We start from the raw sequence: 27,176 nt of genomic DNA, 5'->3' as shown, positions 1-27,176 counted from the left end.
AGATAACTCAGCCAAGAGTCGAGTGACTTCAACACTTCTCAGCTTGCATAATTTGTACCTTCCTTCCTGCTGCTCATAACATAAACATAGGACATGCTTGACTTTAACTTACAGAAGAAGGTAAATAATAATTTAAAAAAAGTCTTGGTGGACAAGGTCAACAACTAAGTAATTATTTTAATATCTCCGAAGTATTTCACCGAAAATGTTGAGTGACTTCTTCTGAATTTCACCGATTTGCCAAACAACAGTTTTTGCTTGTTTTTCCACTCATGATGTGGAAGCTAAGATGGGTGAAGATCCCCCACTTTCAAGCCACATCCAGACTTCACTGTCTGAAATACTCTCATGTCAAAGCCAAGAAGTGTGCCACAGACAGAGCCGCACGCTACTTGAAAAGTGTAATTCAGCAGCTTGGTGATGAAGTGCTGAAGTGCTGACCCCTGAGGGAAAATACAATCCATGCTGATGTGTGGGGGTCCCTGTTTACCACGCATTTCACACTCGCTTCTTTCGACTCCGGGCTCAATATGCAACCACCCTTAGCGCGGCCCCTGGTCGTCATGGTAACGAAAGTCCTTCTTGCTATCGGGCCATCTACTCAAACTGGCTGATTTCAGAAAGATTATTGATGGTTGCGATATTTTGAAGAAAGCATGTCATATATCCTGCGAACTGTTTTAAATTGAAAAATGCAGAATATGCCTCCTTTAAAAAGTAAACTTCAAGATAAAGTTTGGTGACATATTTCACAATGAGAATTATCACGACAAACAGTGCAGAAGTTCAAGTAGAACAAAGTAGTTACAATGTGTACATTATTCACCATTTTTTTAATTTAACATAAGCTGTTGATAAAATACAGTAGGCGCTATGGTCGGGCAAATTAGTGCAGAACACCAATTCTTCGGTGATAAAAAGATCAACACGACAGTATTTGGCACTGGTGTATAAACATTAAGTCGAAACATGTTGGAACATGCAAGCCCCGCGTCATTCACACTTCTCACCTGGTAGTGCATCAGTATGTGCATGATGTAGTCGTAGATTTCTGAGGAAACCCGCCCCTCCGGCTTGTAGGGAAGCAGGACATATTGGATGCCCAGAAGCGGTACCAGGATGAGAGTTGCTCTCACGGCCTTCATGTAGAGGCTCGACTCGGCTTGATGGGTCACCTTGAGCTTGGTGATGAGCACTCTTACGATGTTCAATAGAAAGAACAAATTGACCTGAGGGATGCAAATCGAAGTGACATAGAAAGAGTTGCATTGTTAACTAAACTGATTTGGCGTGTATAGCTTACATTCAGGAATTGAGAAAGTCTGCCCTTTGTTACGTAACAATGTGGAAATTGACATAATACAGTAAACTCCCACTATTCGGAGGTGGGGAATGAGCCTGTGCCCCTAATTCTTTTTTTTAAATCACTGCCTATCTTAATAGTTTAACCCTAAATATACCACAAACTATGATCCCAAAAACTTAAATATAATTTCAATACTAAAAAACGTCCTCTGAATTTACTTCAGTCGAACATGTACATCGGTTGCACATGATTAAAATGTGTTAAACTAAGATATATTACTTGCCAGATTTTAAGGAAAAGGGGGGGGGAGATATATTAGTTTACCACATAATAATCATGTGCAACTGAAAATTAAGTAAATTTTTTTGGGGCGAACCTAGTCTCGCAATATTACCCGTAAAGACTCCCCAAAGGCACCCACAAATTGTGTAGGAACACAAAAACTACAACTAGGTACATTTTTCAGTGAATAGTGGAGGATATGTTCCAGAAATTAGAATTATTGAATAGGTAGGGGTTCACTTTGTCGAGCTTCTAATGAGGATTTCAGAATTTTTGCCCACTGATAGTGTGTCTAATTTACATAATACCACCCCATGCACTTAGTTTCTCCACCCATGACTTGGCAGCTAGACTGGGTGAAGATCCGTCCGTTTCAAGGGAAAAGACAAAAGCCAAACAGAGCTGCATTGAGTTTTGTTGACGCACATACTGTATAGTTTTAGCCTTAAATTCTGATTAGCGGCACAGTCTTGCTTGCGCGGAGAAGTTGTCGGTGTAATGGGGGTATACATTTAGTTCCTTTTAGGGACTGCGAAAGTTGATATGATGAATTTGTATTATGCAACGTGGGCCCAGGAGACCAACAAATAGGTTGACAAATCTTAGAGTATTGAATGATATAACGTCAGCTAATTGCTTCATACTGTGCAATAACAATGGATTAAATATGTATTTGACACGGACCAAGGCGTTCTTACCAGGAGAGCTGCACAGATGGGGCCGTGGATAATATAGAGTAGTGATGTTTTGGAGCTGATCCAACAGCTAATGTGCAGAAGAAAACAACACAGGGGGGGAAAAAGTATAATTCAGGATTAATGAGACATATGGCAGGTGAACCAGCAAGCATGTCAATAGGATTTTAGAGTCTCGTCAGTTCTGAGTCTACTTTAAAATCTATCCGTTTTTAATTCTTCGATGGAAATTATCTAATTTCATTTAATTGGTCCAAAAATGATTCACTACAAATAATGGATCTTTGTCCATCCATCTATGCCAGCGATGTACAGGCTGGACAATAAAATGCTCTTCCACTAGCTGGCAGAAGATACAGTACAATTAACCTGTTTATCCACCTGTTGCCATTTATTAAAAGAATAATAGCTTTGTGTTCAACTAAACAGGTCCAGATGTCACAGTTAAGGAAGCACATTTGTAAGTAAATTGAGACGAGATCATCATTATTTCAGTGTATAAAATGCGTGTGCCATTTTCGTGTGGTATTGTGCCTTGACATTCTTCTAATTTAAAATATTTGCTTTGGCTCAATAAAAGTTGAGAAACAGTGACCTAACACTTGATAACAAATTGGATACTGTATTTGCTTTGGCTCAATAAAGGTTGGGAAACACAGATGTAACACTTTAAACAAAACATTACATGCAACAAGCAAAATCTGAATTCTATCCCTAAATGCTTCAAGTGCTTGACCCCGTACTTGTCATTGTAGTAGTAACTTCTTGCAATGGCATGGATGGAAGCAGGAATAAGAGGGAACCCTGGAAAAAAAAAATCCTATAGTTACAAGTGTGACACTTGGTGTACACAACACAAAATGTGCAATGCTGACATACCCCAGCCGAGGAGATAGTACCACATGAGGTGTTGCTTCTCGGCAAACACCGCCACCACGATGAGCGTGTGTAAATAAATTCCCTCGCACAGCATCCAGAAGTAATTGCAACCAAACAGGTAGAGATGAATGAACTGGGACACTTTGCAGCTTGTCTGAGGAAGAAAAGTATTTCATATACAGTATTACACAAATTACCTTGTATTTACAATTCTTTGTTCAAAGTTCTGAAGGCTATGGCATTAATAATAAAGCTATTACCACCTGTTCAAAAAGGGAGATGTAATGGAAAATGCATTTTCCAGATTTTTTGTAGCCAAATAATTGGGTGTCTTGAGTGCCTGCCCACCAATCAAAGTGTGAAATTACACAACCAAATAAATATGTTATCTGCCTAACAGTATTTCTGAAAACATCTTTGTGAGCAAGCCCTTTTAAATTTTGCCCAAATTTATCATCTGCCTCCAAACTGAATTTCTCTGCCCATGACTTGGCAGTTAGACGGTGAAGCCATTTTCAAACGACTGCTTAGTCCGGCTGCCAGTCTACACTATCAAATCGAAGGCAAAAATAAGGTGAGCTGCAATATTAGCCCACTATACTCTGGCGGTTTGGTGATGAAGTGCTGCCGCCATGAGTGAAAATACAATCAAATTTTCATGATTAACATCACCAGCTACCCTACTCTGAAGAGTCTCAGTCTCCAGTAAAAGTCACTAGATTTGTTGCTAATTGCTTTTCTTTGAAAATAGTCATTAAAGGGATTACTAATATTATTGACTAGCCCTTGCTGTGCATTTTTTTTTATGTAAAAATGCCAGACACGTTTTATGTTGTGAAAAATTGCATATGTCTCCTTGCACAGAGTGCAACTGTGAGCAGCCCTTTTGGTTATTTATGGGAAGAGAGCCAAACTAACACACACAACACCTACAATTACTCTCTTGCAGAAAAAAGGGTGAAGACAATAAATATCATGAAATCATTAAACCAAAAATACTTACTGGATTCCTCTGCACCAGTTCCTGGTTGTTTGCAACTGCTGTCAACCAAATGATAGTGATCACAGAGTTGAGTACAAAAGAGAAGAAGAGGTTTTTATGAAGCGTGATCCTCTGACAACTTAAACTCCTGTTGGCAGAGGGCAAACGCACCAAATGATTAATCTACACAAATCAGTACAAGTCACAAGATATGCATGTGTTGAAATGAAGAAACAATGACACACTTGAAATGGAAGAATATTCCAAGAGAGACGAAGAGGGAGGTCAGGGACAGTCCATGTCCTATGAGAGCCAAGTAGAAAAGATTCATTGCTGTCTGCAAGAAAGGAAGAGAAACAGTTAAACGGATATCAAAGTCAGTGCGACTTCACAGAGACGATGGATAAATATTGAGTTTAACTCAAGTGAATTCGGATAAGTTACTTTGTATTACACATTCATTCATTACTCATGAATATTTAGGTTGAAAAGTTCAAATAAATAATTCCCATGACATTTAGGGGTGTACGTGGTAGTCATGTTGGATTCATTCACTGCCAGCTGATTTCAAAGTGGGTTCAAGAAAGAGTAGACTACAGTTCTTTCATCAGAAAAAAAAAGTGTATTTCTAGCTTTTTCTATTATGGAGCTGGGTTCAAATCCAGGCCCGTGCCTGCGTGGGTTTTCTGGGTACTGTGGTATGGTAGGTTAATTGAAAATGTGAGGATAAGCGGTCTGGAAAATGGATGCATGGCTAGTAATCAGCAAGAGAACATGGGTTGGGTTCACCAAAAAAAATGGCTTCTGACCAAAAGGTGGAGAAAATTTGCTTTTGTTCAAAGAAATTTGCTTTTGTTCAAAGAAACGAACTGTGACGCTAATATATTTTCAGGTGATGCCTCAAACAATTAAAAAACAAAATCAAGACTGAGAAAGGGCTTTTGATGGTCAAATATTATTATTTTTTTAACAGATAGACAACAATGAAACACGGCGTTAGCGACGCTGACTCACCGTCTGGCTCTCGTTGGATTTCAGTGCCTTTTTCGCATGCCATTTGTTATTCACTCTATTAGCAGCGGCATCTTTTCACACAATTGCTACACACACTTTCCACTCCCTACCGCGTCACATTCTGTGTTTTTACCATGCATATACATACTCTATTTGAGTGTGAGGTGCCTAAATTTCCAATGTGTTGCCATTTCTCTCCCTCATAATCAAAGTGATAAGCCGAGATTCATCCCCAATGCCTTTATCTTCTACGCAAAAGCTGTGAGGATCGCAAATCCAAAGCGATACAACGCCACTATCTACAGGGATCTGTTTGTTATTACAGTGGTTTAAAAACCTGAATTTCACAGACGAGATCAGCGAGACCAGGGGTGTCAAACTCATTGTTGTCGCGGGCCACATTGTAGATACGGTTTTCCTCAGAGGACCATTTTGATTGTAAAACCATATCGATATTTAATCGCCTCATCATATTATTACACATAGACAACAAATTGATGGATAACTAGTTTTGAAATCAGTAGTCAAGGATAATGGTTTGTTCAACTATTGTTCAAGTAACTGCAAAAGGGATTTGGAGGCAAAACATGCTTAGAATAGTTCATTATTATTTATTACAAATAAATATTATACAAAAATTTGGAACAGATTTTAGCAAGAATCATGGAAGTTGACACACATGATTTGCTTTCGCGGGCCACATAAAATGATGTGGCGGGCCGGATCTGGCCCCCGGGCCTTGAGTTTGACACCTGAGGGCTAGACCCTCTTCCATGCCTACCCGTTGAAAAAAGCTACTTGACGAATATATACAGTATGTGGATGGGTTGGATTCCAGTTGATTGGCGTTAGGATTATGAGGTGGGCCTTGGAAAATCTTCTGCTGGGGCTAAAAAAGTTTGAGAACCCCTAGTCTATGCATTCTCGTGGACTTTTTCCTACCACTCTGCCTTCGCTGGTGTGTTCATTGCAGCGTGTGTAGTTGGTCCATGTGCGGTTACTCTCAGGATGCAGGAACCACTGACCACTGTCAGTGCAGATCTTTGTAACCATCTCTGCAGATGATAAGAGGAAAATACATTATGCATTCGGATTCTAAATATACTCCATTGTCCTCACCAAAAACATTACAGTCCTGTACCTGAAGGGTCAAAATCCTGGAAGTAGTCAGGGCAGTGTTGTTCTGAGGTGATGCCTGCCTTGGTGTCATCCCAACACAACCAACCGTCCCATGTGCGATTACACATGGGCTCTAAAACCACAGACAAAGATGGAACAAAAATGTGTGACAAACTGTTCAGTGCTACCAAGCAAAGTTTTCAAACATAAAAAAAAAACCCTGTATGCGTTTGTTGTTTTCCGCAGCCTGTTGTAGATAGCGTTAAAAGGTACTAAACCGACTAGGTTACCTAGTCTGTCGGAAGGGTTGTCCTTCATGATCTTTTGGTAGCACTCAAACTGTGCTGTGACTATCTTGTTCCGGGTGATTCCCATGTCGTGATACACGTTGGTTGGATTGTGCTGCTGAGTTTCATTGACCTCGAGGCTTGCCTTCACACATATCTGCAAGGAGATTAAAGAGATAAATGCACAACAAGATTTGACACGTGGATGAAATACACATATATTGTTAATCAGGTCACATTAGTGTGCCGTTATGTGTACACTATAAGAGCAGTAAGAACCCACATGAGGATTGTTTTCCTCATGAGGCAAAGGGTCTCTTATTTTTAAAAAATGGTTAAGATGTTACAAATCCCACTGGCTGCGCTTTGTGGTCTGAATGTGTGTTTTGTAGACAGCCCTACCTTAGTAAGAGAACACATTAGCATAAGTGCCACTAGTCCATTCCTCCCGATGCGCTCCATCTTCCTGTTGGCCATTTTGATGCTGTTTGAAGATTTAAAAGCTGCAGATCTGGAACAGAATATTCGAAATTACAAACCGAAGCAAAAGCTCTTGTACTCACAAATGTACAGATAAGGATTTAGTAAGTGATGGTGATGGGCAGAGGCGGCTTTAAAAGAAGTGAAGGGACTTTCAGCAGCACTGCATTAGAGCTCACATTCCTTTTATTTAACCGCACAATCATAAACATAAAAACGTGTCGACAGCAGTCTCGTTATAAACATTTCAAAAGGTTACACTCGTGTCTCATCAAAACAATATCTTTTTTGCAGCAACGCTTACAGGCTGCCAGGATTTCATGTTAGTGTTGAGAGAGCTGATAAGAAATTCAAATGGAAATATTTGGTAATCAAAGTTGGCAGGTTGCTACCTCCTGTGGTTCAATTTGTTCCTGCGCTCAGACTCTCTGTGTGCTCCTCACGCTTCGTTTAATTGTGGTTTAACTCGTTTAACTCTTAAACTCTCTAAAAAGCTTATGGTCGATAAGAGGGAAGAATTAATAATTTATTTTCTGCCCCTAACTGTAAACAGATTATATAGAGCACTGTGAGCGCTGACTCAATTACATGAGCCAAAACAGGCTAAAAAAAAAAGAAAGAGGGTATGCATGTCACATATATTAAGACACCTAGAAACTGTTTAAAATTCAGAAAAAATAATTAGTATGTTCTCTTTAACATTGTAAATATGTAGACCTAACCAAACAAATACAATTCAATATATGATCGTTCACAGAAAGCCTAACAGTAAAAACAGTTAGAAAACCATACATTTGACCCACAAATTGTCCCCCAAAGTGGCTTCTGATGTTATTTATATTCCATAATTAAGTAACAAAATTTTATTTATGTGTCACTTAGTGTTCTTATACCTTATCATCTTTCTTTACTCAACATTATACATTGACACCGTCATCAAGCAAAATACTGAGAAACACAAAATTAAGCCACACTGGGTGGAAGCTAATGTTAACGTTGGTTTAAAAGGCCATCAGATTGCGGCATAATATTTGAATTGCATCATACACGAACCCAATGTCATCACAAATTTCCCAGAAGAAACGTGCTATTTGTATAAACTCCAGCTGCAGGCTAGAATGATTAAAAGATGTTTATTTCAAGACATGATACTATCAAGCTTGATCATATTCACTGGCTTTGGCCACTTTGATTTCCTTTAGTTTGATTGTTTGTTGATATTCAACAGATGTTTGTGAATTATTGGGTATTAATACTAAATTAGAATAATAATGTGCAATAAAAAGAGATGTCTATTCTGTGTGTGGGATTGTTTTTACACATGCCAGGAAATAATTTGAACTGAAGTTTAGCAGCAACTATCTAGCCAATAATGTCTCACTGGCTTTACCTTGTTCAATGTATTGTTAACAAGTAATGGATCAAAAAGCCTTGAAAAGTAAACTTCACAACAGTAGGAGAACGAGTAGCATATTATTTCAATCCTTTCATACTTGTCCTTTACAGTAAAACCAAATCATGTTTCTTTCCAGGGGAATCATTGAGTTTTTGGGGTGTCATGTTCAAGACCTGGTGCTTAGGCCCTAAATATATTTCTTTCTATTCAATTGATAATATTCTTAGGGATAATTATAAAGCTTCTGGAAAGTGTACCAGCCCCATTTGGTCTTTTCTGGGATGATTTCTATTCAACTGACCTGTCAACGGGGTGTAACTGTTTACAATTGGACAGGGTGGTTAAATGGATTCAAAGAAAAACACTGTTAAAGTATTCATTAACATCTGTTCCGTGTTGTCATCTAACATCATATGTCCTTTGACTCCGTTTGCTGGCGGATGTCAAAGAAGCAGGTGGTATGGTGGGCACCGCAGTGGATGTGCATCTGTGCATCTTTGTTTGTGTCATAGAGAAGCTGATGTTGGTTCCGGTCTGTTCCTTATTTTAACATCCTCATCTTGTTTACAATCTTACTTTCAGTAAACCCCTCCTCGTTTCATCGCAGTCCACTAACTTAAATACCTGCCAACCTATCTTAGAATAAACGTGGGTTTTTTTTGTGCGTATTTGCAGTTCATGTTTTTTGTGCTCTGACTGTAAGATGCCGCAAGATCCCACCAAAGCCCTATGGAAATAGGAAGTAGTACAGTAATTGGTTTCAAGGAAGTACATTGAAGTGATATATCTCGACTGAGAGATAAGCTTTGCATATCGTGTAGGAGCTACTGCAAGTATAGCCTGGGTTGTTTGTAGAAGTTACAGAGAGTCTTCGCTGCAATAAAAAAAAATCTAATAAAAAAAAATAAAAAATCTAATCATCGATAAGATGTGCTTCTTGATAATGTACGATAAGTTTGATGTGATAGACGCCGTATTATTGAACTGGCTATGGCCAATGTGTTGATTTTCTGCTCTCAGCTTCATACTGTTTTTCACCCACAGACAACTTTCCATCCATTCCATCCATTTTCCATAACGCTTATCCTCATTAGGGTCGCGGGCCTGCTGGAGCCTTTCCCAGCGAGAGGCGGGGTACACCCTGGACTGGTCGCCGGTCAATCGAAGGCACATATGAACAAACAACCATTCGCACTTATGGGCAATTTAGAGTTTTCAATTAACCTACCATGCATGTTTTCGGTATGTGGAAGGAAACCGGAGAACCCGGAGAAAACCCACGCAGGCACTGGGAGAACATGCAAACTCCACACAGGCGAAGCCGGATTTGAAGCAGGCTGTGAGGCAGACGTGCTAACGAGTCGCCCACCATGCCGCCCACAGAAACCAATTTCAATTTAATTAATTATACTCATTACACATCTATCTGTAACTGTAGCATGCAAATGCAAAACCCAAAGCTATTTATTTGAATAATCAATTAAACTTTTTGGTGAAAATGTGTCTTAGTCGTATCGGATCCAGATGTAAGATCTTCAGTGCTGAACTGCTGATCTCTTGTTTCACATTCATCTTTTGAGACAAAACCCACATTCATTGCTACCACATTCCAAAAATATGCACGGAATGTTCATTGAAGACTCTAAATTGCCCATAGGTGTGAATGTGTGTGCGAATGGTTGTTTATTTATATGTGCCTTGCGATTGGCTGGCAACCAGTTTAGGGTGTACCCCGCCTCCTGCCCGATGATAGCTGGGATAGGCTCCAGCACTCCCGCGACCCTTGTCAGGATAAGCGGCTCAGAAAATGGATGGATGGATGTCCTCAGTTTAAATAAATACAATTCCAACCTGCTAATTGGAGCTGAAAACTAAGAGAACTCCAGTACACTTGAATATTGATATTTTAAGGTCAATTAAAGCCGACCACAAAGCAGTGGCAACTGTGGGCGGCGCACTGTTATGTGTACTGTCTCACAGAAGTGGTTAGTCATGTTCGGTTTTGACCGAGAGCTGACGTCACCTTATTCCAACCATTTGAATACTTGGGGAACAGCTTCTGCGTAACAGCTACTGCCTTCCCACCGTGGCCGATGCCGGAGCTCAGCCGCAACTTATCGACTCCCACTGTCCCTAAAGAGGAGAAGCTGCACTGTAAACATCCTTCTGCCCTGCAGGATGTCTGGCACCTTACAATTCTCAGGTTCCGCTTTGTGGAATTTGCAAGTTTGTTAGGCGGGTGTACCAGCATTAGTGCCTCTACCTCCTCATTACAAAGAAAAATACTGTATATTACATATCAATATATAAATAGCAAAATGTTTTCTTTTTCCACAAGTACAGTGGAATTTCTTACTCAAAAGTATTATTAAATAAGCTATTTGATGCAGAGTGCTCATCTCATGGATCTGACAGATTCTACATAAGTACCGCTATTCATGGGGCCTTGCTGTGACAACCCCCCAAAAATGTCTACAATTAACCATTTCATTCGTAAATATGCCACAAACTATTACTGTGTTTTGATATAGTTTTTTCTTATTTAAAAAAAAATCCCACTGAATTTTGGTGTTTGTTTTTTTTAGGGGGTGTTGGATTAGATTTATTGCATTTCCCTTCATTTCAATGGGGAAAGATGATTTGAGATACAAGCGTGTTTACAGAACAAATTAAACTCATATTCCTAGGTTACACTGTACTTTGCTTAAACTCTGGATCCCATATGCTCAGTTGCATCAAGGTACATCTGGTGGCAAGGCAAAAATAGACAATGCACGCATGCGTGCGAGTGCACACACACAAACACAAACACACACACACACACACACACACACACACACTGTATATATATTTAATACATTAAAGCTGCTGAACATTCGGACATGGTGAAGTATATATAGATATTGTCCATGCATCTGCAAGTATCCCAATAAGCTATACGGCATATTTGGACTTCCTCTTTGTGCGTTTAAGCACTGGAATTCACTGTCACTCCAATGTTGGACACGAGCCCAGTTTCCCCTTAACATTCAACACACACAACACGTGGCTCCAAGCATAGTTAATGACACCCTTAACATCAAACATCCTCTGTGGGAAACAAACTTTCAGTGTGCAGGTGTTCATGTGGTGCCTGAAACTTAATTAAACAAATGAGCAAATGATACCATGCATTAAAAGAAGTATAATAATATTTACTCCCTTTAACGCAAAAATGTTTTGGCATTGACATCTTTTCAAACTCGATGTAGTTAAGCTTGAAAAGTGCTTGGATTGAAGAGGAACTGCACAGCAGGAAGGATCAGCTTGGAAGCACACTCCCTGCGAGGGTTTCCTCTGTCAGTCGGCCATACCAAATATAGCAAGTGGGCATTTCAACTGGGATCAGCTGTGGATTTGATAATCTCTCCCATATGACTGAAAAAAAAAAAAAACACACTAATCTGAATTTATCATTTTAATGATGTTAAGCATCCCAGAGCATGAGAACGACCCTCCTGTAAACCTCCCAGTTGCCAAAGGCACTACCAGATGTCATGGAAAACAATAGCACTCCCACACAGATGTGAGGGAGGAGCCTTGTTCAACTCTCAATCAAACCATAGAAACCAATACAGGCAATATTTTCTGCATCGATGTATTTCAGGGAAGTTGTGTTAACAGACATGAATGATGCATAAATGCTTGAGTCATTGCATTCATGCGGTCCCAGGGCAGGCACATATTGTATGTGCACACAGCTATGAAAATGGAAGACCGGAAAGACTGCGCCAGTATCACTGTAGCTCTTGGGAAAAACTGGGAAATGAGGCACTGGCTGCTGATAAATATTGTTACTCTGGGTTTCCCCAGATTTTTGTATTTTATTTTCTTTACCTGTAGACAATTGGTTTCCTCTTACCAAAAACTTACCAAAATACAATAAGTATTGCATTAACAGCGACCTTTACTTAAACATATGTACAGAGGAACCTCGATAAAACGGACCCCGATAGAACAGATAGCGGATAAAACAGACCGTCAGGACTGAACAATGTGTCCAAAAATTGATGTTGGCAAAGTCTGTTAGTCCCAGAATTGGGCACTGTTGTTTACTGGCGCTGTGACGCAATGCAGGCAGGGAATGGGACTGACATATATCCGGGTCACAGATATATAATATGACTAGATCCAATTCCAAAATACGTGCCTCCCATGCCTACATGGCGGCCATGTTGAATGTGGGGCATTGACGTGGCGGCCACGTGATGATGGTTATAAAATATATTGTGTATAGGACATGGAGTGCAGAGCGAAAGCGGCATTGCTGCGGTGTTAACTCTGAGGAATATAGTCTCTGGAGTCTGGAAAATGCAATTTTTGGGACAGTAACTTTTTTTTTTTTTTGTCAAGCCTTTGGCAACAGATTTGGAACTCGGAAACACACTAATTCCTCGCGGCTCATGAAAGCGCATCGACTATGATGAGTCCTGTACGTCACCATGACCGAGCATACCGGCGTGGTAAGTTTGGATAAAATGTGAAACTTTCAAACATTTTGAAGCTTTTTTGTATTTATTTACAATAACTTTGAAGTATACTGGGCGCTTTAGGCCACAGAAAAAAACCCTCCAAAACAACTATTCTGTATTGTGCAGTAATATGGCTGAATTTGGACTAAAAAAAATACAAAGTGCTTCAATATCATGGACAATCGACTGAATCGTAATTTAATTACAATAAAGTAATTTAATTACACTGAGTTAGCACCCATTATTTCTGTCGTGTTGTAATGTTGGTTTGACCTGACTGAAAACTTAAGCTTATGTCAGTGGCCAATCCTTGAATGCCCGTAGAGGTCATTCATGTTTTACCTTTTTGTCTAATATGATAGAGAATACTTTTGAAGATACTCAGTATACAGTACACAAGTATATACATTAACTGAACAAGTCATTTAAATAGACACATTGATCCATCTTGTGATGGGATCGGTGATTGGTTATCGTTTTTTTAAACTCACTGATTGGTGTTCGGTGATCGGCCCTAAAAATCCTGATCGTGTAAAGCCTAGTAAAAACTGACCTGGGTCCCAAGTTTGGGAAGGGCTGCTTGAAACAATGTGAGGTGTCAGGCCTTTGAGACCAACTGTTGAAAGTGTAGCTGATGAAATGTGTACCAAGAACACATCTACAGCAATTTCCCACGATCTGAAAAACGGCTCCCTAAAAACATTTATAATTGCCTATAGTCATAGTTTAGACCATAAATCAGAATCAGAATCAGAACCCTCTTTATTTGCCAAGTATGTCAAAAGCACACAAGGAATTTGTCTCCAGTAGTTGGAGCCACTCTAGTACGACAATAGACAGCCCTTTTGACAAAAATTACTTTTGAGACAAAAACATAAAACCACACTATGGAGAGTCACTTAGCCTTGAGTAATTTAATGGCAAGAGGGAAGAAGCTGTTGGAATGTCTGCTTGTTTTAGTTTACATTGATCAACACCGCCTACCGGAGGGAAGGAGCTGGAAGAGGTGGTGACCAGGATGTGGAGGGTCCAAGAGGATTTTGCATGCTCTTAATCATGGCAGCGTGTCCTCAAGGGTTGGTAGGGGGGTACCGACGATTTTTCCGGCAGTCCTGATTGTCCGTTGTTATACCACAATCTATCGTCTCAACACATTTGAAGTAATAAACCTGGTCACCATGGTGCCCATTGAACAACAGGACTACAAAAGATTTGGACAGCACAATACTTTAAGGAATTGTTAAATTTTTCCTGTTCAGTTTAAATGATATTAGATGCAAAATAAGGTATAAGGTATAATATTGTGTTTAGACAGCATTTGTTCGGCATCACTAAAATCCAGAAGTGGATATCAACCATGTGTATTGTCATTTTAGACATCAATGCGCCTTAAGTAACACATAACTAACAATGTGATCGCACACTGTCTCGTGTGTCTCCGTTCATGTCGCAGAAAGCTGAGTCGCTTGCGCAGTCATGTGACATCCCTGTCAGTTGGTCACCTACCCCAGAGCCGCAGCTCGAGTTAAATGTTGCCATATTTTCTAATTTAGCTGGTGTGGGTTTTGAGGGACTTAAATGTAACATTTTAATTAACATGAATTCATTCTGCTCATGAGAGGTGCTCCAAGAAGGAACAGCCAAAACACAAGTTTCTAACTTACATGACATTGTCTAAATCATATTGTTATTCACTCAAAGCTAGTATAAGTGAGTTATTTAGATCACTTGTATTGATGCAATGGTTCACAAAAACGCTTGAGAACAAATTCACGGGTGCTGCACTTTTGCTATTTAATAATCGATTATTGAAAAGTATTCATCTGTTCCGACTCAATTATTACTGTACCAAATCACTAAGCCTCCGACTGTTACAGAGCTCCCATTCCTGCCAGGTTAAAAAAAAAAGAAAAAAAACGCAAAAAAAATAAAATAAAATAGCTGCAAAACAAGGATGATCAAGGGGCACTTCGACAACAAGCATGCCACTCGTTGCAGTTGCAGATTTCCCAACTATATTTCTGTATGCTGTATCTCGAGTTGACTTTGGAGGGTTTAAGAGTACCAAGGTTTTATCATGGCAAAGGGATCCTGTTGTCGGGGCCTCTCATCTGCGCAAGGGAAAAATTGTACAAATAGCTTGATAAAAATACACAGGTTAAAAATAAACCCAGCTCCATCATGCACTGCACCTGCAAAGCTACTTGTAAATCTCCTAACAAATGTTTTGATGTGGTTTTAGGGACATATTGACTGTTTTTAAAATTGCTTAACATGCTAAGTATGTCCCTGACCAAAAGCATGCAGTGCAGTCTGCTGGGAAAACATGGTTAATTCGACCAATTTGTTCCACTGCTTGGGTCAATATTTTCACAGGTCACTGGATTTTATGTGTCAAGCACATCAATAGCACTAAGCAAGGTTAGGACAGCCTTCAACAATAGCATATGTTTTGCTCACAAGCGGTTTCTGGATTTGTTCAGCTTCAGAACAATTAATAGCAGTAATTATGGAGAGTCCTGTCTTTGGCATGGCTTCTGGCACTCAGGTCATGGAAATTACATTTTTACACTGGACTAAGTTAGCTAATTGGGAACCCAACTGAGATGTCTACAGCAGGTATTTAGCAGTAGAGACTACAGGTTAGATCTGGTCCAAATAATGGTGTAAAAACCAATCTGTTACTTTAAGCAGATTGGTAATATTCCATCCATGACGCTAATATTGTTTAGTCCCGCTTTACACAAAGAGGAATGTGCATTTCTTTAATTGCTATGCATATCCCCTGTGATCACTTTATTGTCCTGAATGCTTTTCACGGAGGATTGGCACTCAATAGCCAGTTGCAACACAAACCATTATTATTAATAACTTAGGTTTCTATACGGTACCGCCTTTTAAGGGAACCAAAGACGCAAGCACTAGCTGGCTAACTCTTGCTGTCCTGTCCTATTTGCTACTAGCTGCGACACGTCCGTTCCTCATGGTGTAGCACTGCCTTCTCAGTCCGCATACAGGGGCTCCTCGGTTTACAATGGTCCGGATGTACGACCTTTCAAGGTTCCGAACAGTGCGCAATGAACTAGTTTGCACAGCGAAGTCATAATACGTAGGTTACCTCTGTACTTCTTGTTTTTCATTTGATTGTTTTATATTTATGGCCTAGAAGTGTTGAATCCGTAGCTTGCAGGTGTATTTTTGTACTCTTTCATGAACACTTAAAGATACCACAAGATGGCGGCAAAGACCTGACTAATAGCAAAGTAGTAATTGGTATCAAGGAAGTATGATGAAGTGATAAATCTCGATTGTTCAACATTTTTGTTTGTCAGGGAGGAGCTATGTTTAGCCAGGGTTGTTAGCGGAGGATACAGAGCGTTAGGGCTTCACAATTAATCAAATTTTAATCGTGATTGTGATTTTGGCTGCCATGATTAAATGAGCCTGGTCATATGCAATTTTTTAGACTTAAAATGTGGGCACTGCTGCGTATGAAAAGTGCTTCATTTGCAGCAGTGCCCACAACCTAGTCAGCTGCTCGGGGGTAATTGTATGGTTAAGGCTTGATTAAGTGCCGGCACCACGTTCCTTGGCCAACTTCAAAATGAATGCTTAAAATGACATTGATTTCCAATGTAGTAGAGAGGCGGTGTGAGCAATCGATGTAGCTGCTGCCTTCAACTTTTCGGCTGGTAAGAAAACTTCAGAAGTAAATAGAAAGAGAAATTACAAGTGTCAAGTTCTTTGCAGCTTATGACCGTGCACGACTGACCAATCAAGCTGAACGATGGAGACGGACCTTTCCTTTACAATTCACTACACTGACGGGGATTTTTAAGTGAAAAGTCAGTGCTTACTGCCTACTGTTATTGCGTTTTATGCATGAACTGTATTTTCTTCCATTAGGTTCGCATTCATGACTCCACTTTGTAAGAGCATATTTACTCAGTTAGCCCTTGGTAAAGTAGAAGTTTTGGGGGTACATTTTTTTAAATATTATCTATCATTTATTCTTATCGAAAGATTCAATTTGCACTGAAAACTGTTCCATATTGTTTGTTGAAAAGTAGTGCAATTAAAGTAAAGGTTTTTCTCTAACACGAAGAACAATCGTGACTAGTAATTGTGATTACGATGTTAATCAAAATAATCGTGATTACTATTTTGCCCACAATCGCGCAGCCATACAAAGAGTCTTTGCCACATGTGTAGGTTTCTGCTCGAATGAGTGACTATTAAAAAGTTTATTCCTTAGTCATTTGGAGAAAAAAAAAGGTAACATTGTAAAATGAGTGTGAAATGATATGGAACTGTTCTGGAATATTTGTATACTAAAAAAACTGACATATAAAACAAAAGAAACTTAAATATTGAATATATTCAAACGCCAAAATATTTAAGCAAACAGAACCAGAATCAAACAAGTCTGCTGGTTTGATGCTAACATACTGTATAATGTGAAACACAGGCTAACCTAAATTAGCATGGCTGTCATAGATATTCTAAACCTTCTAACAACAGCTATTTAACACACATGGAGCAGCAACAAAGCTGCTCAAACAAAGTACACAACATCACTCATACAACATGTTTTCTCTGCTCTGTGGGAACAATGACTATTACTGCTTCTTAAGGGACCTTCTCTGCCTCTTCTTCGTGCTCTCAACAATACATCTCCATCCAGCACGGCTCGATGCTGCCTGGCATGTTGCAGCACAAGGTTGTACTACACTGAAGGCGCGCAACTCTAAATTCAGACTTGCCTGTTTACTGTAAAAAAAAATAAAAAATAAAAAAAACAACTGTGCTATAGCAGGGGTGTGTTTATAAATAATTCCGACTTAAGCAGAAAATTCATCCTAGAAACTCTTAGTGTATTTGTTTCATGTTTCCCTCATACAACATGTATTGTACCAGAACAGCATATCTAGATGGATAATGCACTTCCAATATAACATTTCCATATAGTACATTTTGCCTATCATGTGTGGCCACCTGCAAATGTAAATAATTTTATGCACGCAAACACGACATGACAAAGCAGCACCGCAAGTTCACCTTTGGAGGACGGACGCACTCGGAGCCTCTGGGGACCATTTCCTCTACATGCGCTGTATGCCAGGTGACCCCTCCCACACTGTAAATCAGGAAGCTTGTGTCAAGCCCGGTGCTTTGTTTAGCTCTCACAAACACGGAACACCCTTAGAGAGTGCACGGCCTCTTTCCACTGTCCACCAGTGCGCACAGACAAAGCTCCCCTTGCCCGCGACAGCTCCCGTTAAGCACCTTGTGTGCCCAAATCAATACGGCCCTTCATAATGGATGAGTGGAAATATGACCTCAAAAGGTTTTAGAAACTGAATCCAGAATCCGACGGTGGAATTTTAATTAATACTGCTGCAATGGTACATTGCTCTTTTATGTTATATGTTAACTTGAGCATGAGGAAATTGAATATTTTTTTCACCTGGGTTGCTGATTTAATCAGGGTTGCAACACAAAAGCTCAAAAGCTCGTCTCTGAAGGATAGTAAAACAAACAATTGTTGCCAGGTTCTTTGTTAACTCATTCACTGTGATGGATGTTTCTATTCATCAACTGGAATCCAAAGCTTTACTGCCACCGACGTATATATTCGTCAAGTAGGTTTTCCAACGGGTAGGCGTGGAAGAGGGTCTGTGAATTTCAAATTCCGACATTTTCAGGGGACACTTTTGCAGTCCGAGGGGATTTTTGGCTGCTCCGAATGCGCTTTTTGCCGCACACATGGGAACACTTAGGGTAAAAAAGGTGTCCTCCTCCACCCCCGGCGACAATCAAAATGCTCTAAAACATGTTGGCAATATGCGAAACATCTTTGAAAATGAGTGACAGGCAATGAGCTAAATGTACTCTCTACAAGCCTTGAGGAATTGGGAATAAAGGATGCGGCGATAAAATGGAGACCACTGTACCTCAATAACTTATGGGGAGGTTATGCTACATGAGAATCATCGCATATAGATTTATGAGTGAAGCTTTTGCTTATGGGTAAGGGTCCGTGATGGCTAGCATAAAACATTAGCAATGGCATTTTGTTAAAAATTCAAGTAATGTTGTTTCTTTTCAGTTACTGCGCTTTGAATTAGATTGCACTGACACAGATTCCAAATGCCACCGTTTAGGAACAGATCCACCATGCCATAGAGATCGCCAGGGCTTTGGGAGCTATGTTGCCAAGACCGTTGTCTGGACCACGCTTCCTCGCTGTTTTTGGGACACGCACAATAAACACCCGGCATGAAAGTTCCGGAGGGTGGGGGGTGATAAATGATGGATTGCTCGCCATTCCTACTGCATAGTCAGCTCATGTATTTAGTACAGGTCATGTGAAGATGTCACAGCGAGGTCACCCGGACCCATTTAACATCCCTGCCAACTGGCAGCTTTGAACGCTTCCAAATCCTGTGTGTCTGCTTAATTCTGATGCGCATAAACCATACCAGCAGTAAACACTTATCTGATCACTATGTCTTTAAATCAGAATGGCTACAATTAAAAATAAAGCGCACTAACATTCTGTGTATTGACAAATTATAACTAATTCATACTTGGGTCATCACAACCACCACACATCACACAGGAACTCCTGAAAATTTTACTTTTCTAATTCAATCTATCTATCCATCCAAGCATCCATCCATCAGGTAACCTTAAAGTATGATTTGCACATCACTGTAAACAACAACCAAAATTTAAAGGATGAAATTCTCAAAATGACCATCAAACTTTGACACCATACTCCGTGCACATTAGACGGCGTAGGGAAAAAAGCTTTACAATTTCCATCCATCCATCCATTTTCTGAGCCGCTTCTCCTCACTAGGGTCACAGGCGTGCTGGAGCCTATCCCAGCTATCTTCGGGCAGGAGGAGGGGTACACCCTGAACTGGTTGCCAGCCAATCGCAGGGCACATACAAACAAACAACCATTCGCACTCACATTCACACCTACGGGCAATTTAGAGTCTCCAATTAATGCATGTTTTTGGGATATGGGAGGAAACTGGAGTGCCCAGAGAAAACCCACGCAGGCACGGGGAGAACATGCAAACTCCACACAGGCGGGGCCGGGGATTGAACCCCGGTCCTCAGAACTGTGAGGCTGACGCTCTAACCAGTCATCCACCGTGCCGCCCTGATTAGGGCTCATTTGGGTAAATTCGCTAGTAGGAGTTTGTCAAAGTGTAAACCCTGGAATTTGTCCCAAATGGATTTTTGAAAACAACATGAACGACTTCTTGTTGCATTTCGCGCATGCACTGGTGAAAAAAATGCTGTAAATCTCTACTTACTTCCCAGGACATTTAATGCTAGACTCAGCGTTTTCAGAACAACAGCTCGTTTATTTTGTAAAGTGCTACATACATTATTAGAATGCACACAAACACACACACAAAACGTTGCACATGAATATTGTTTGGCAAAATTGAACAATTATAACTTGAAGTTATAGTTATGTCCAGGGTCTATACAGGAGAATATGCCAAATGAGGTTTGCACAATAGTATTTTAGTTCAGATTTTCTAACAAAACAAAGCAAAAACAGGTAAGATGATTGTAAACCTAACCTAAAAAAAATAAATAAACCAAATAGATTTTGCTTTGTCACTACAGGCCACACTGGCATACAAGTTTGGCTGAAACACTGCAGAAAGAAATGTAGTTGATGGCGTTCTTTATGTCTTGCCAACGTTCACTTGCTTTTTCAAATTGTACAGTCGGTGTTTGCTAAATGACTCGGTGAGGGTCTTCTAAGTGTGGTGTGCAGGTTTACTTATTTTTTCTTTAGCGGTAGTCATGCTTGTGGAATCGCAAAGTTTATGTTTTCCTCATACTCAGGGAAGAGAAATGTATTCCGATACAGTCACTAGTTAACTATGACAATGACGATTGTGACATCATGACCGTGAAATCTTTTTTTGTTTGTTTGTTTTTTAATTCTCTGTGACAAGTTTAGCAGCTGTGTTTAAATAAGCAAAGCAGTGGGTGATCAGTGACGGGATAGTGAGATAATCACTTAGAATGCGGCCGTAGGGCTATGCTCCTCCGCCAGCTTCACCAGCTGTCTGGATGACTTTGACAACGCAGTTTTCTTTGTAAATGTTAATCACAATGAATAAATCCTCCATTGGATATATGATCGAAAAAGCACCGTCCATTCTCCATTCTCGTTGTTTCGCTTGTAAATTGGTCGCGTTTGGGAAGGCAGCACGTACATCAAGTGACCTGTGTCATTTACCTGTTGGCAAACAAAAAACTGTACAAACGTTCCATTGAGGTCCGTAGCGACCATTGACCCATTTGTTAAGCTGCGAAACTCCTGAGGTTTCTCGCAGTCAACCCACTTGTTTGAGAGTGAGAGTTTGTTTTGCTTGCCACTGAGTCAAATGACAAAGTCATGTCCGCTGATTCGGCGAATGAGGACTTTCATGCGCGTCCTCCTTTTGCTCTTCCGTCCGGTTGTTTTCTTATCGAGACCGTATGAATACTCGATAATGTAAAATTGCACATCGTTAAAGCAACGTCCACGATTATATCAAAGGCGATATATATCGCCCACCCCTACCCGCAAAGCCCAATAAACACCAAATTGACACAATGACCATCATCATCATCATCATCATCATCACCACGCCCGTCTTCTCGCTCTTAGACATAATCACCATCACTCGACATGGTTTCTGTGCACACTTGGCAGCCCACAAACTTCCAGCGTGTCCAAATCTGCAGCTTATGTAACGGTGCAGATGATTTAGCAAACCGTGACAGTGGCTTACATCAAAGCCTCGTGAGTGCCGTCACTGTTTGACATTCTGCTTCAAACGGCCCCACATTCCTGTGCCGAAAACCCATTAATAATGTGTGCATGTGCGGTCTACTACGCTGTAGGGATGAAAAGGTTTAACGATGGCATATCAAATGATTATTACTGTACAGTGAACCCGGGCTATTTGTGGTTCGTGATTTACAAATTCACCTATTTTTGTTTGTGTGGAATCTATTCTCTGCTATTCACTTATTGGCGTATTATTATGCTTTTTTATAATGTGAACTGCACAAATGAGGATAATGTGCCAGAGTTCTTTTTAAGTGCACTTGGATAAAGTAAGCCTTCTAGATTGTTTCGATAATTCTTACAGTTATTAATAAACACCACCCCCATCATCTTCCTGCTAGCAGTGTGGGCTGGCACAACCATGGTCCTCCCCCTTTTGACACAAATTTGAAATAAATAACACCAACATTTCTTCACTGGATTCTAAAACTATATAGGTATGTACAGAATGCAAGTTATGAAATAATATACAAAGTGTCTAAATGAACGTCTATTGCTACAGGTATGTATGTACAGGCTGTTTACCATTTGTGAACTGGCTCAGACTAAGACAATAAAATGTAATAGTGAATGTAAAGCATACGCAAAAAGACCGAAAGGGGGAAAAAAACTGTTATAAGGTCATTAAACAAAAAAAGGTTTGATTGCTTACAGTAAATAAGTAAGTTACAAAAAGGACATATGTCTACAAGAGCATTAAACAGCTGCAGCTCCGGTTCTGACCTGAACAAAGAGGTCAGAGTATATTACTCCAATTCTAAAGTCTTTACACTGGCTCCCAGTCAGCTTAAGAATAGATGATAAAGTTCTGCTACTGGTCTATCACTAAATGGTTTAGGTCCTGAATACAGTGTTCCCTCGTTTTTCACGGTTAATGGGGACCAGAACCCCTCGCGAAAGGTGAAAAACCGCAAAGTAGGATTTGCCCCCCCCCCCCCCCAGGAATGTTTGTGGATGTGTCTGTGTTGTACCAGAATGTTTAAAATATGTAAACAGTATTTATATTTGACATATTTGAGACAAAGATTACAACAGTACACGTATTTACTTAAATCTTTAATTCTAAAAACCTATACAGTAATTAACATTTATTATACAGTAATTAACATTCATCAACATTGCCTTCGGAATGAGGCGAAGAGACTTGCGTTGGTGGAGGAGGAGAGGCTCTCACTTGACTCGGAGACTCTTCTGCTGGAGGCAGTTTTGCGGATGTTTGCTTCCTCCTTCTTGATGTACCGCACTGTAGATTCATTCACGCCATAATGGCGTGTCGCAGATGCATAACTTCTGCCCTCTTTGATCAAATCTAAAAGTTTCACTTTTTCGCTGATGGTCGTAATCTTCTTCTTCCTCTTGGGCGCCCCGAAGGAAGCTTTCGCAGGGCCACAGCGCTTCGGCGGCTTTGTAAGGGCTTGCTTAACTAATCAAAAAAATTAGCGCTTAAACAAAAATGTTATTGCGAACACAACAGCGTGGACGAGACTGGCGAGACACAACAAGGGAAGATACTGGGAGAGGCTGCGATGATACGCAGCCAATCAGCTCACGGGATAAATCCACTTGTGTTCTCATTGGTCGATGTCGCGCCGGGAACCAATCACACGCCTTGTATGAGTGCCCGTACAGTACAGGCATGTACAAAGCCTCTGTGTCAACTCATCTCTTTGTTTGGCATGCAGGAAAACCTTCTCTCGCGCGCTTCAACATGAAACAACGAGTCTTTCCGCAATACGGCTGCCGATATGGCTGTATTTTTATGAGTTTATTTATTTTATTAATATTTGGGGAAAACCCGCGAAGCACTTAAGCCGCAAAACGTGAAGCGCGAAGTGGTTAGGGAACACTGTACATGAAAGAAATACTAATGGAATACAAACCCAGTCGGGCTCTGAGATCGACAGACTCAGGTCAAATAGTGGAGCACAGAGTCCAAAGCAAACATGGTGAAGCAGAATTTAGCTATTATGCTGCACAAAAATGGAATATGTTGCCAACAGAAGTGACATCAGCCCCAAGTGTGAATGTTTTTCAGTCCAGGTTAAAAACTCTTCTTTTTCACTTTTAAATATTATAGCATTTCCACTTTTAAATATTTCTTGCACTGTACGCTGTTATAATTGTACTTTTTTTTTCTTTGTTTTAAATGTTTATATGATGTTTTTTTTTTTTAAATGCTTTTAATCATGTAAAGCACATTGAGTGACCTTGTGTATGAAATGCGCTACATAAATAAATTAGCTTTGCTTTGCTTTACACACACATACATTTACACACACATAAGTTCATCCAGTGAGGTCGACGGGTCATGAAAGAAAATGAGCATCAAGCAACCACCTCTGGTGCTCATTTGAAAAGTAGACCAAAATTGTAATGTGCACCCCTGTTTATTACCATGTCACTCGCTTATCAGTAAAGCTAACCTTTCTGTATTCTTGTCACCGATAGGAGAAGAGAGCAATCTTGTTGTGATCTTGCATGCATAAAAATTAATTTGGTTACTGGTATTTATGTTTTGTACAACTTGTACTTTACTTGTTTTCTTAGATATCTGGCAACGGTCCCCAATACATCTGCCCCATAAAATGTGTACTTTTACTCCTATACATTTATCCTGACCAATTTAGTTATTACAAATTAAAATCTGATAAATAAAAATAAAAAATAAAAGTTTGTTGACATAATGCCTGCATAATGCACAGAACGGAAGAATAGTCCTGCATACCTGTACTGATGTGGGTTAAGGATAATTGCAAAGGGAGTCCATTGAAAATATGGGTGCACCGGTAATATACAGGTAACTAATATAATAAAGAAATATATAAGAAATAAAAATAACATGAAAATAAATCAACATTATCAAAACTCCATTTTTCTTTTTTTACTTCTACATACCTATGTACATAAAATATCAGAAAATATATTTGACTACTTAAGTACAGAAAATACCGGAAGACTTTTACTCAATATTACTTCAGTAAAAGTAACCAAATGACTTTTGATGCATGAAAGATCACAACAACATATTCTACATGGTGACTAACTTGAACCAGTTATTTTCAGTTAAGAAACTTGTACTGTTATAAAACTGCTGTAAAATAAATAAATGAATAAAAAGTATCTGTATTGTGTCTGTCTTGGCATAAACCACATGCAGACCAAAAAATGGGGAAAAAATATATAAATATATACTTGTAATTTTGCTGACGTGACTTTGAGTTATATTTTACAAGACTGCCTGTAAAATGCAACATGAGAAAAGAATGTGATGTCAGCTTTATGTGATGCATCACAATCATAGCAGAGCTTTGAATTGGCTTCAAAAACTGAGTTAGGGAGGAGTAATTTGGTTGGTACTCGTATCATATACATATACATGGGGACCGTGCAGCGCGCCAATAAAACAATTGATTGCAAATTACTTTGCAGGTACCGACGCGACAGCTCGCGGACCCCAGTTTGAAAACCACTGTGTTGCACTCTTTACGTGCGTGCCTCCTCCAAAATACATGCAGTGTAGTGATGCTGCAATTAAGTACGAGCTCAAAAGTATGCACGAATAACGCCTTAGCACAACAGCAATGTCCATAAAAAATAAAATAAAATAAAAAATGAAAAAGCAGCAAGCAGAATATTGGGATTTCCCAGTCAACCGGTGCGAGAACCAGACAGATGCATGCCAAGTGTAAGCCCAGCTGCGCGTTCCCAACGCATCCATGTTGTCATTAGACACATTGGCGCGATTGCTATTGGATTGAGGGCAGCGCACGGCGGGATGGTGGCAGGAATCTATGCATTACGCATCGACACGCACGGCTGAGCAAACTGCAACCGCGCCGCATTCGTTTCGCTTCGCATCACCCGCGATGCTGCTGCCGCTGCGTGAATAACAACGCACACTCGCACACCATTCACTACTATGCCGTCTTACCGGGAAGGCTCCGTCCAAAGTGGATCTCGTTGTAAAATCGGTGTCCAAGTCTCGGGTGTCGTCGCAGCAAAGAGAATAGAATGCGCACACACACACGCTCACACGGTGAGCGATGCAAAGTAAGATTAAGCCGCCGCCGCCGCCGCTGCTGTCAGGTTGGCGTTGGGAAGCAGCCCACCGCTTCCTGTGATGTCACAGCCAGCCCGTGGCTGCAGCGTGCATGCGCGCCTGCCGATGGCGTGAACGTGCACTACAGTGGCGCTTGTGCTCATTCATAAAATAACTCGCACACTTTTGCTTTAATGTGGATTAAAATTTGATTTGTTTCTTAATGGAGATCAAGACTAGTTCATTTGTATATTTGGGTGGTTAAACATGCATTGGGTTACAGTGACCCATGAACATTTTTTAGTGTTGGCCCTAACAAGAGAGTTAAAGCGTCAACTCGAGGCGGCTAGAGTAAGCATACACAAGTAAGAATTCACTCAAACGATTATAACACACACACACACACACACACACACACACACACACACATATATATATATATATATATATATATATATATATATATAAAACATTTATCTTTATTTATATATTAAAATGTCTATTTATAGCTATTTTATATATTTTATATATATATATATATATATATATTTTTTTTTTAATTTATTTATTAAACACTATTCTGTCGTCAATCTAAAACACAAATTTTGCAGAAATAGTACCACTTGGGCGGCACGGTGGACGACTGGTTAGAGCGTCAGCCTCACAGTTCTGAGGACCCGGGTTCAATCCCCGGTCCCGCCTGTGTGGAGTTTGCATTTTCTCCCCGTGCCTGTGTGGGTTTTCTCCGGGCACTCCGGTTTCCTCCCACATCCCAAAAACATGCATTAATTGGAGACTCTAAATTGCCTGTAGGTGTGACTGTGAGTGCGAATGGTTGTATGTGCCCTGCGATTGGCTGGCAAGCAGTTCAGGGTGTACCCCGCCTCCTGCCCGATGACAGCTGGGATAGGCTCCAGCACGCCCGCGACCCTAGTGAGGAGAAGCGGCTCAGAAAATGGATGGATGGATGGATGGATAGTACCACTTGCTGGTGGTACACTCAGTACCTGCTGTCCAACATGGAGGAGGCTCGGTTATGTTCTTGGGCTGCTTTTCTATACCAGCACAGCTTGAATCTGTGCAGGATGCAAGGACATCTCAAAGATTATCAAGACATTGCGAAATGTGTGAATCGCTGTGTTTATTCTCATCATTCCAGAGAATAAATTATGTTTTGGGGGCGACAACTGATTTTCACTCATGTATCCAGGTGAAAATGTACAGGTATGTATTTTAGTGGCTCTGAACACCAAGCCCATAAGCCTTCTCTTTAGCGCCCCCTGGAAAATTCGAAAAAATGAGCTTCCA

The 27,176-nt window shown here is 40.2% G+C and overlaps 1 protein-coding gene across 2 annotated transcripts in view; it reads right to left on the bottom strand.

The window, feature by feature from the left end:
• calcrla (calcitonin receptor-like a) overlaps positions 1-25,934 on the bottom strand; it is a 32,003-nt gene extending 6,069 nt beyond the window's left edge. Inside the window, exons 1-11 of one of the 2 annotated variants that reach the window (XM_061692243.1) lie at positions 25,761-25,934; positions 6,967-7,075; positions 6,568-6,721; positions 6,300-6,410; positions 6,101-6,213; positions 4,390-4,481; positions 4,166-4,292; positions 3,163-3,316; positions 3,027-3,087; positions 2,287-2,353; positions 1,011-1,229 (exon numbers count right to left, since the gene is read on the bottom strand). In XM_061692243.1, the coding sequence (XP_061548227.1) occupies positions 1,011-1,229; positions 2,287-2,353; positions 3,027-3,087; positions 3,163-3,316; positions 4,166-4,292; positions 4,390-4,481; positions 6,101-6,213; positions 6,300-6,410; positions 6,568-6,721; positions 6,967-7,041 (1,173 nt within the window). In that variant the 5' untranslated portion in view covers positions 7,042-7,075; positions 25,761-25,934. The remainder of the gene's footprint in view (positions 1-1,010; positions 1,230-2,286; positions 2,354-3,026; positions 3,088-3,162; positions 3,317-4,165; positions 4,293-4,389; positions 4,482-6,100; positions 6,214-6,299; positions 6,411-6,567; positions 6,722-6,966; positions 7,076-25,760) is intronic. The other variant, XM_061692244.1, reaches the window with a different exon arrangement.
• Positions 25,935-27,176: the final 1,242 nt, after the last annotated feature.

The sequence above is a fragment of the Phycodurus eques genome, chromosome 12 (assembly GCF_024500275.1).
Source record: "Phycodurus eques isolate BA_2022a chromosome 12, UOR_Pequ_1.1, whole genome shotgun sequence".
Taxonomy (NCBI): domain Eukaryota; kingdom Metazoa; phylum Chordata; class Actinopteri; order Syngnathiformes; family Syngnathidae; genus Phycodurus; species Phycodurus eques.
Note: the sequence above shows the minus strand (reverse complement) of the source record. Positions and strands in the feature narration are given on the sequence as shown.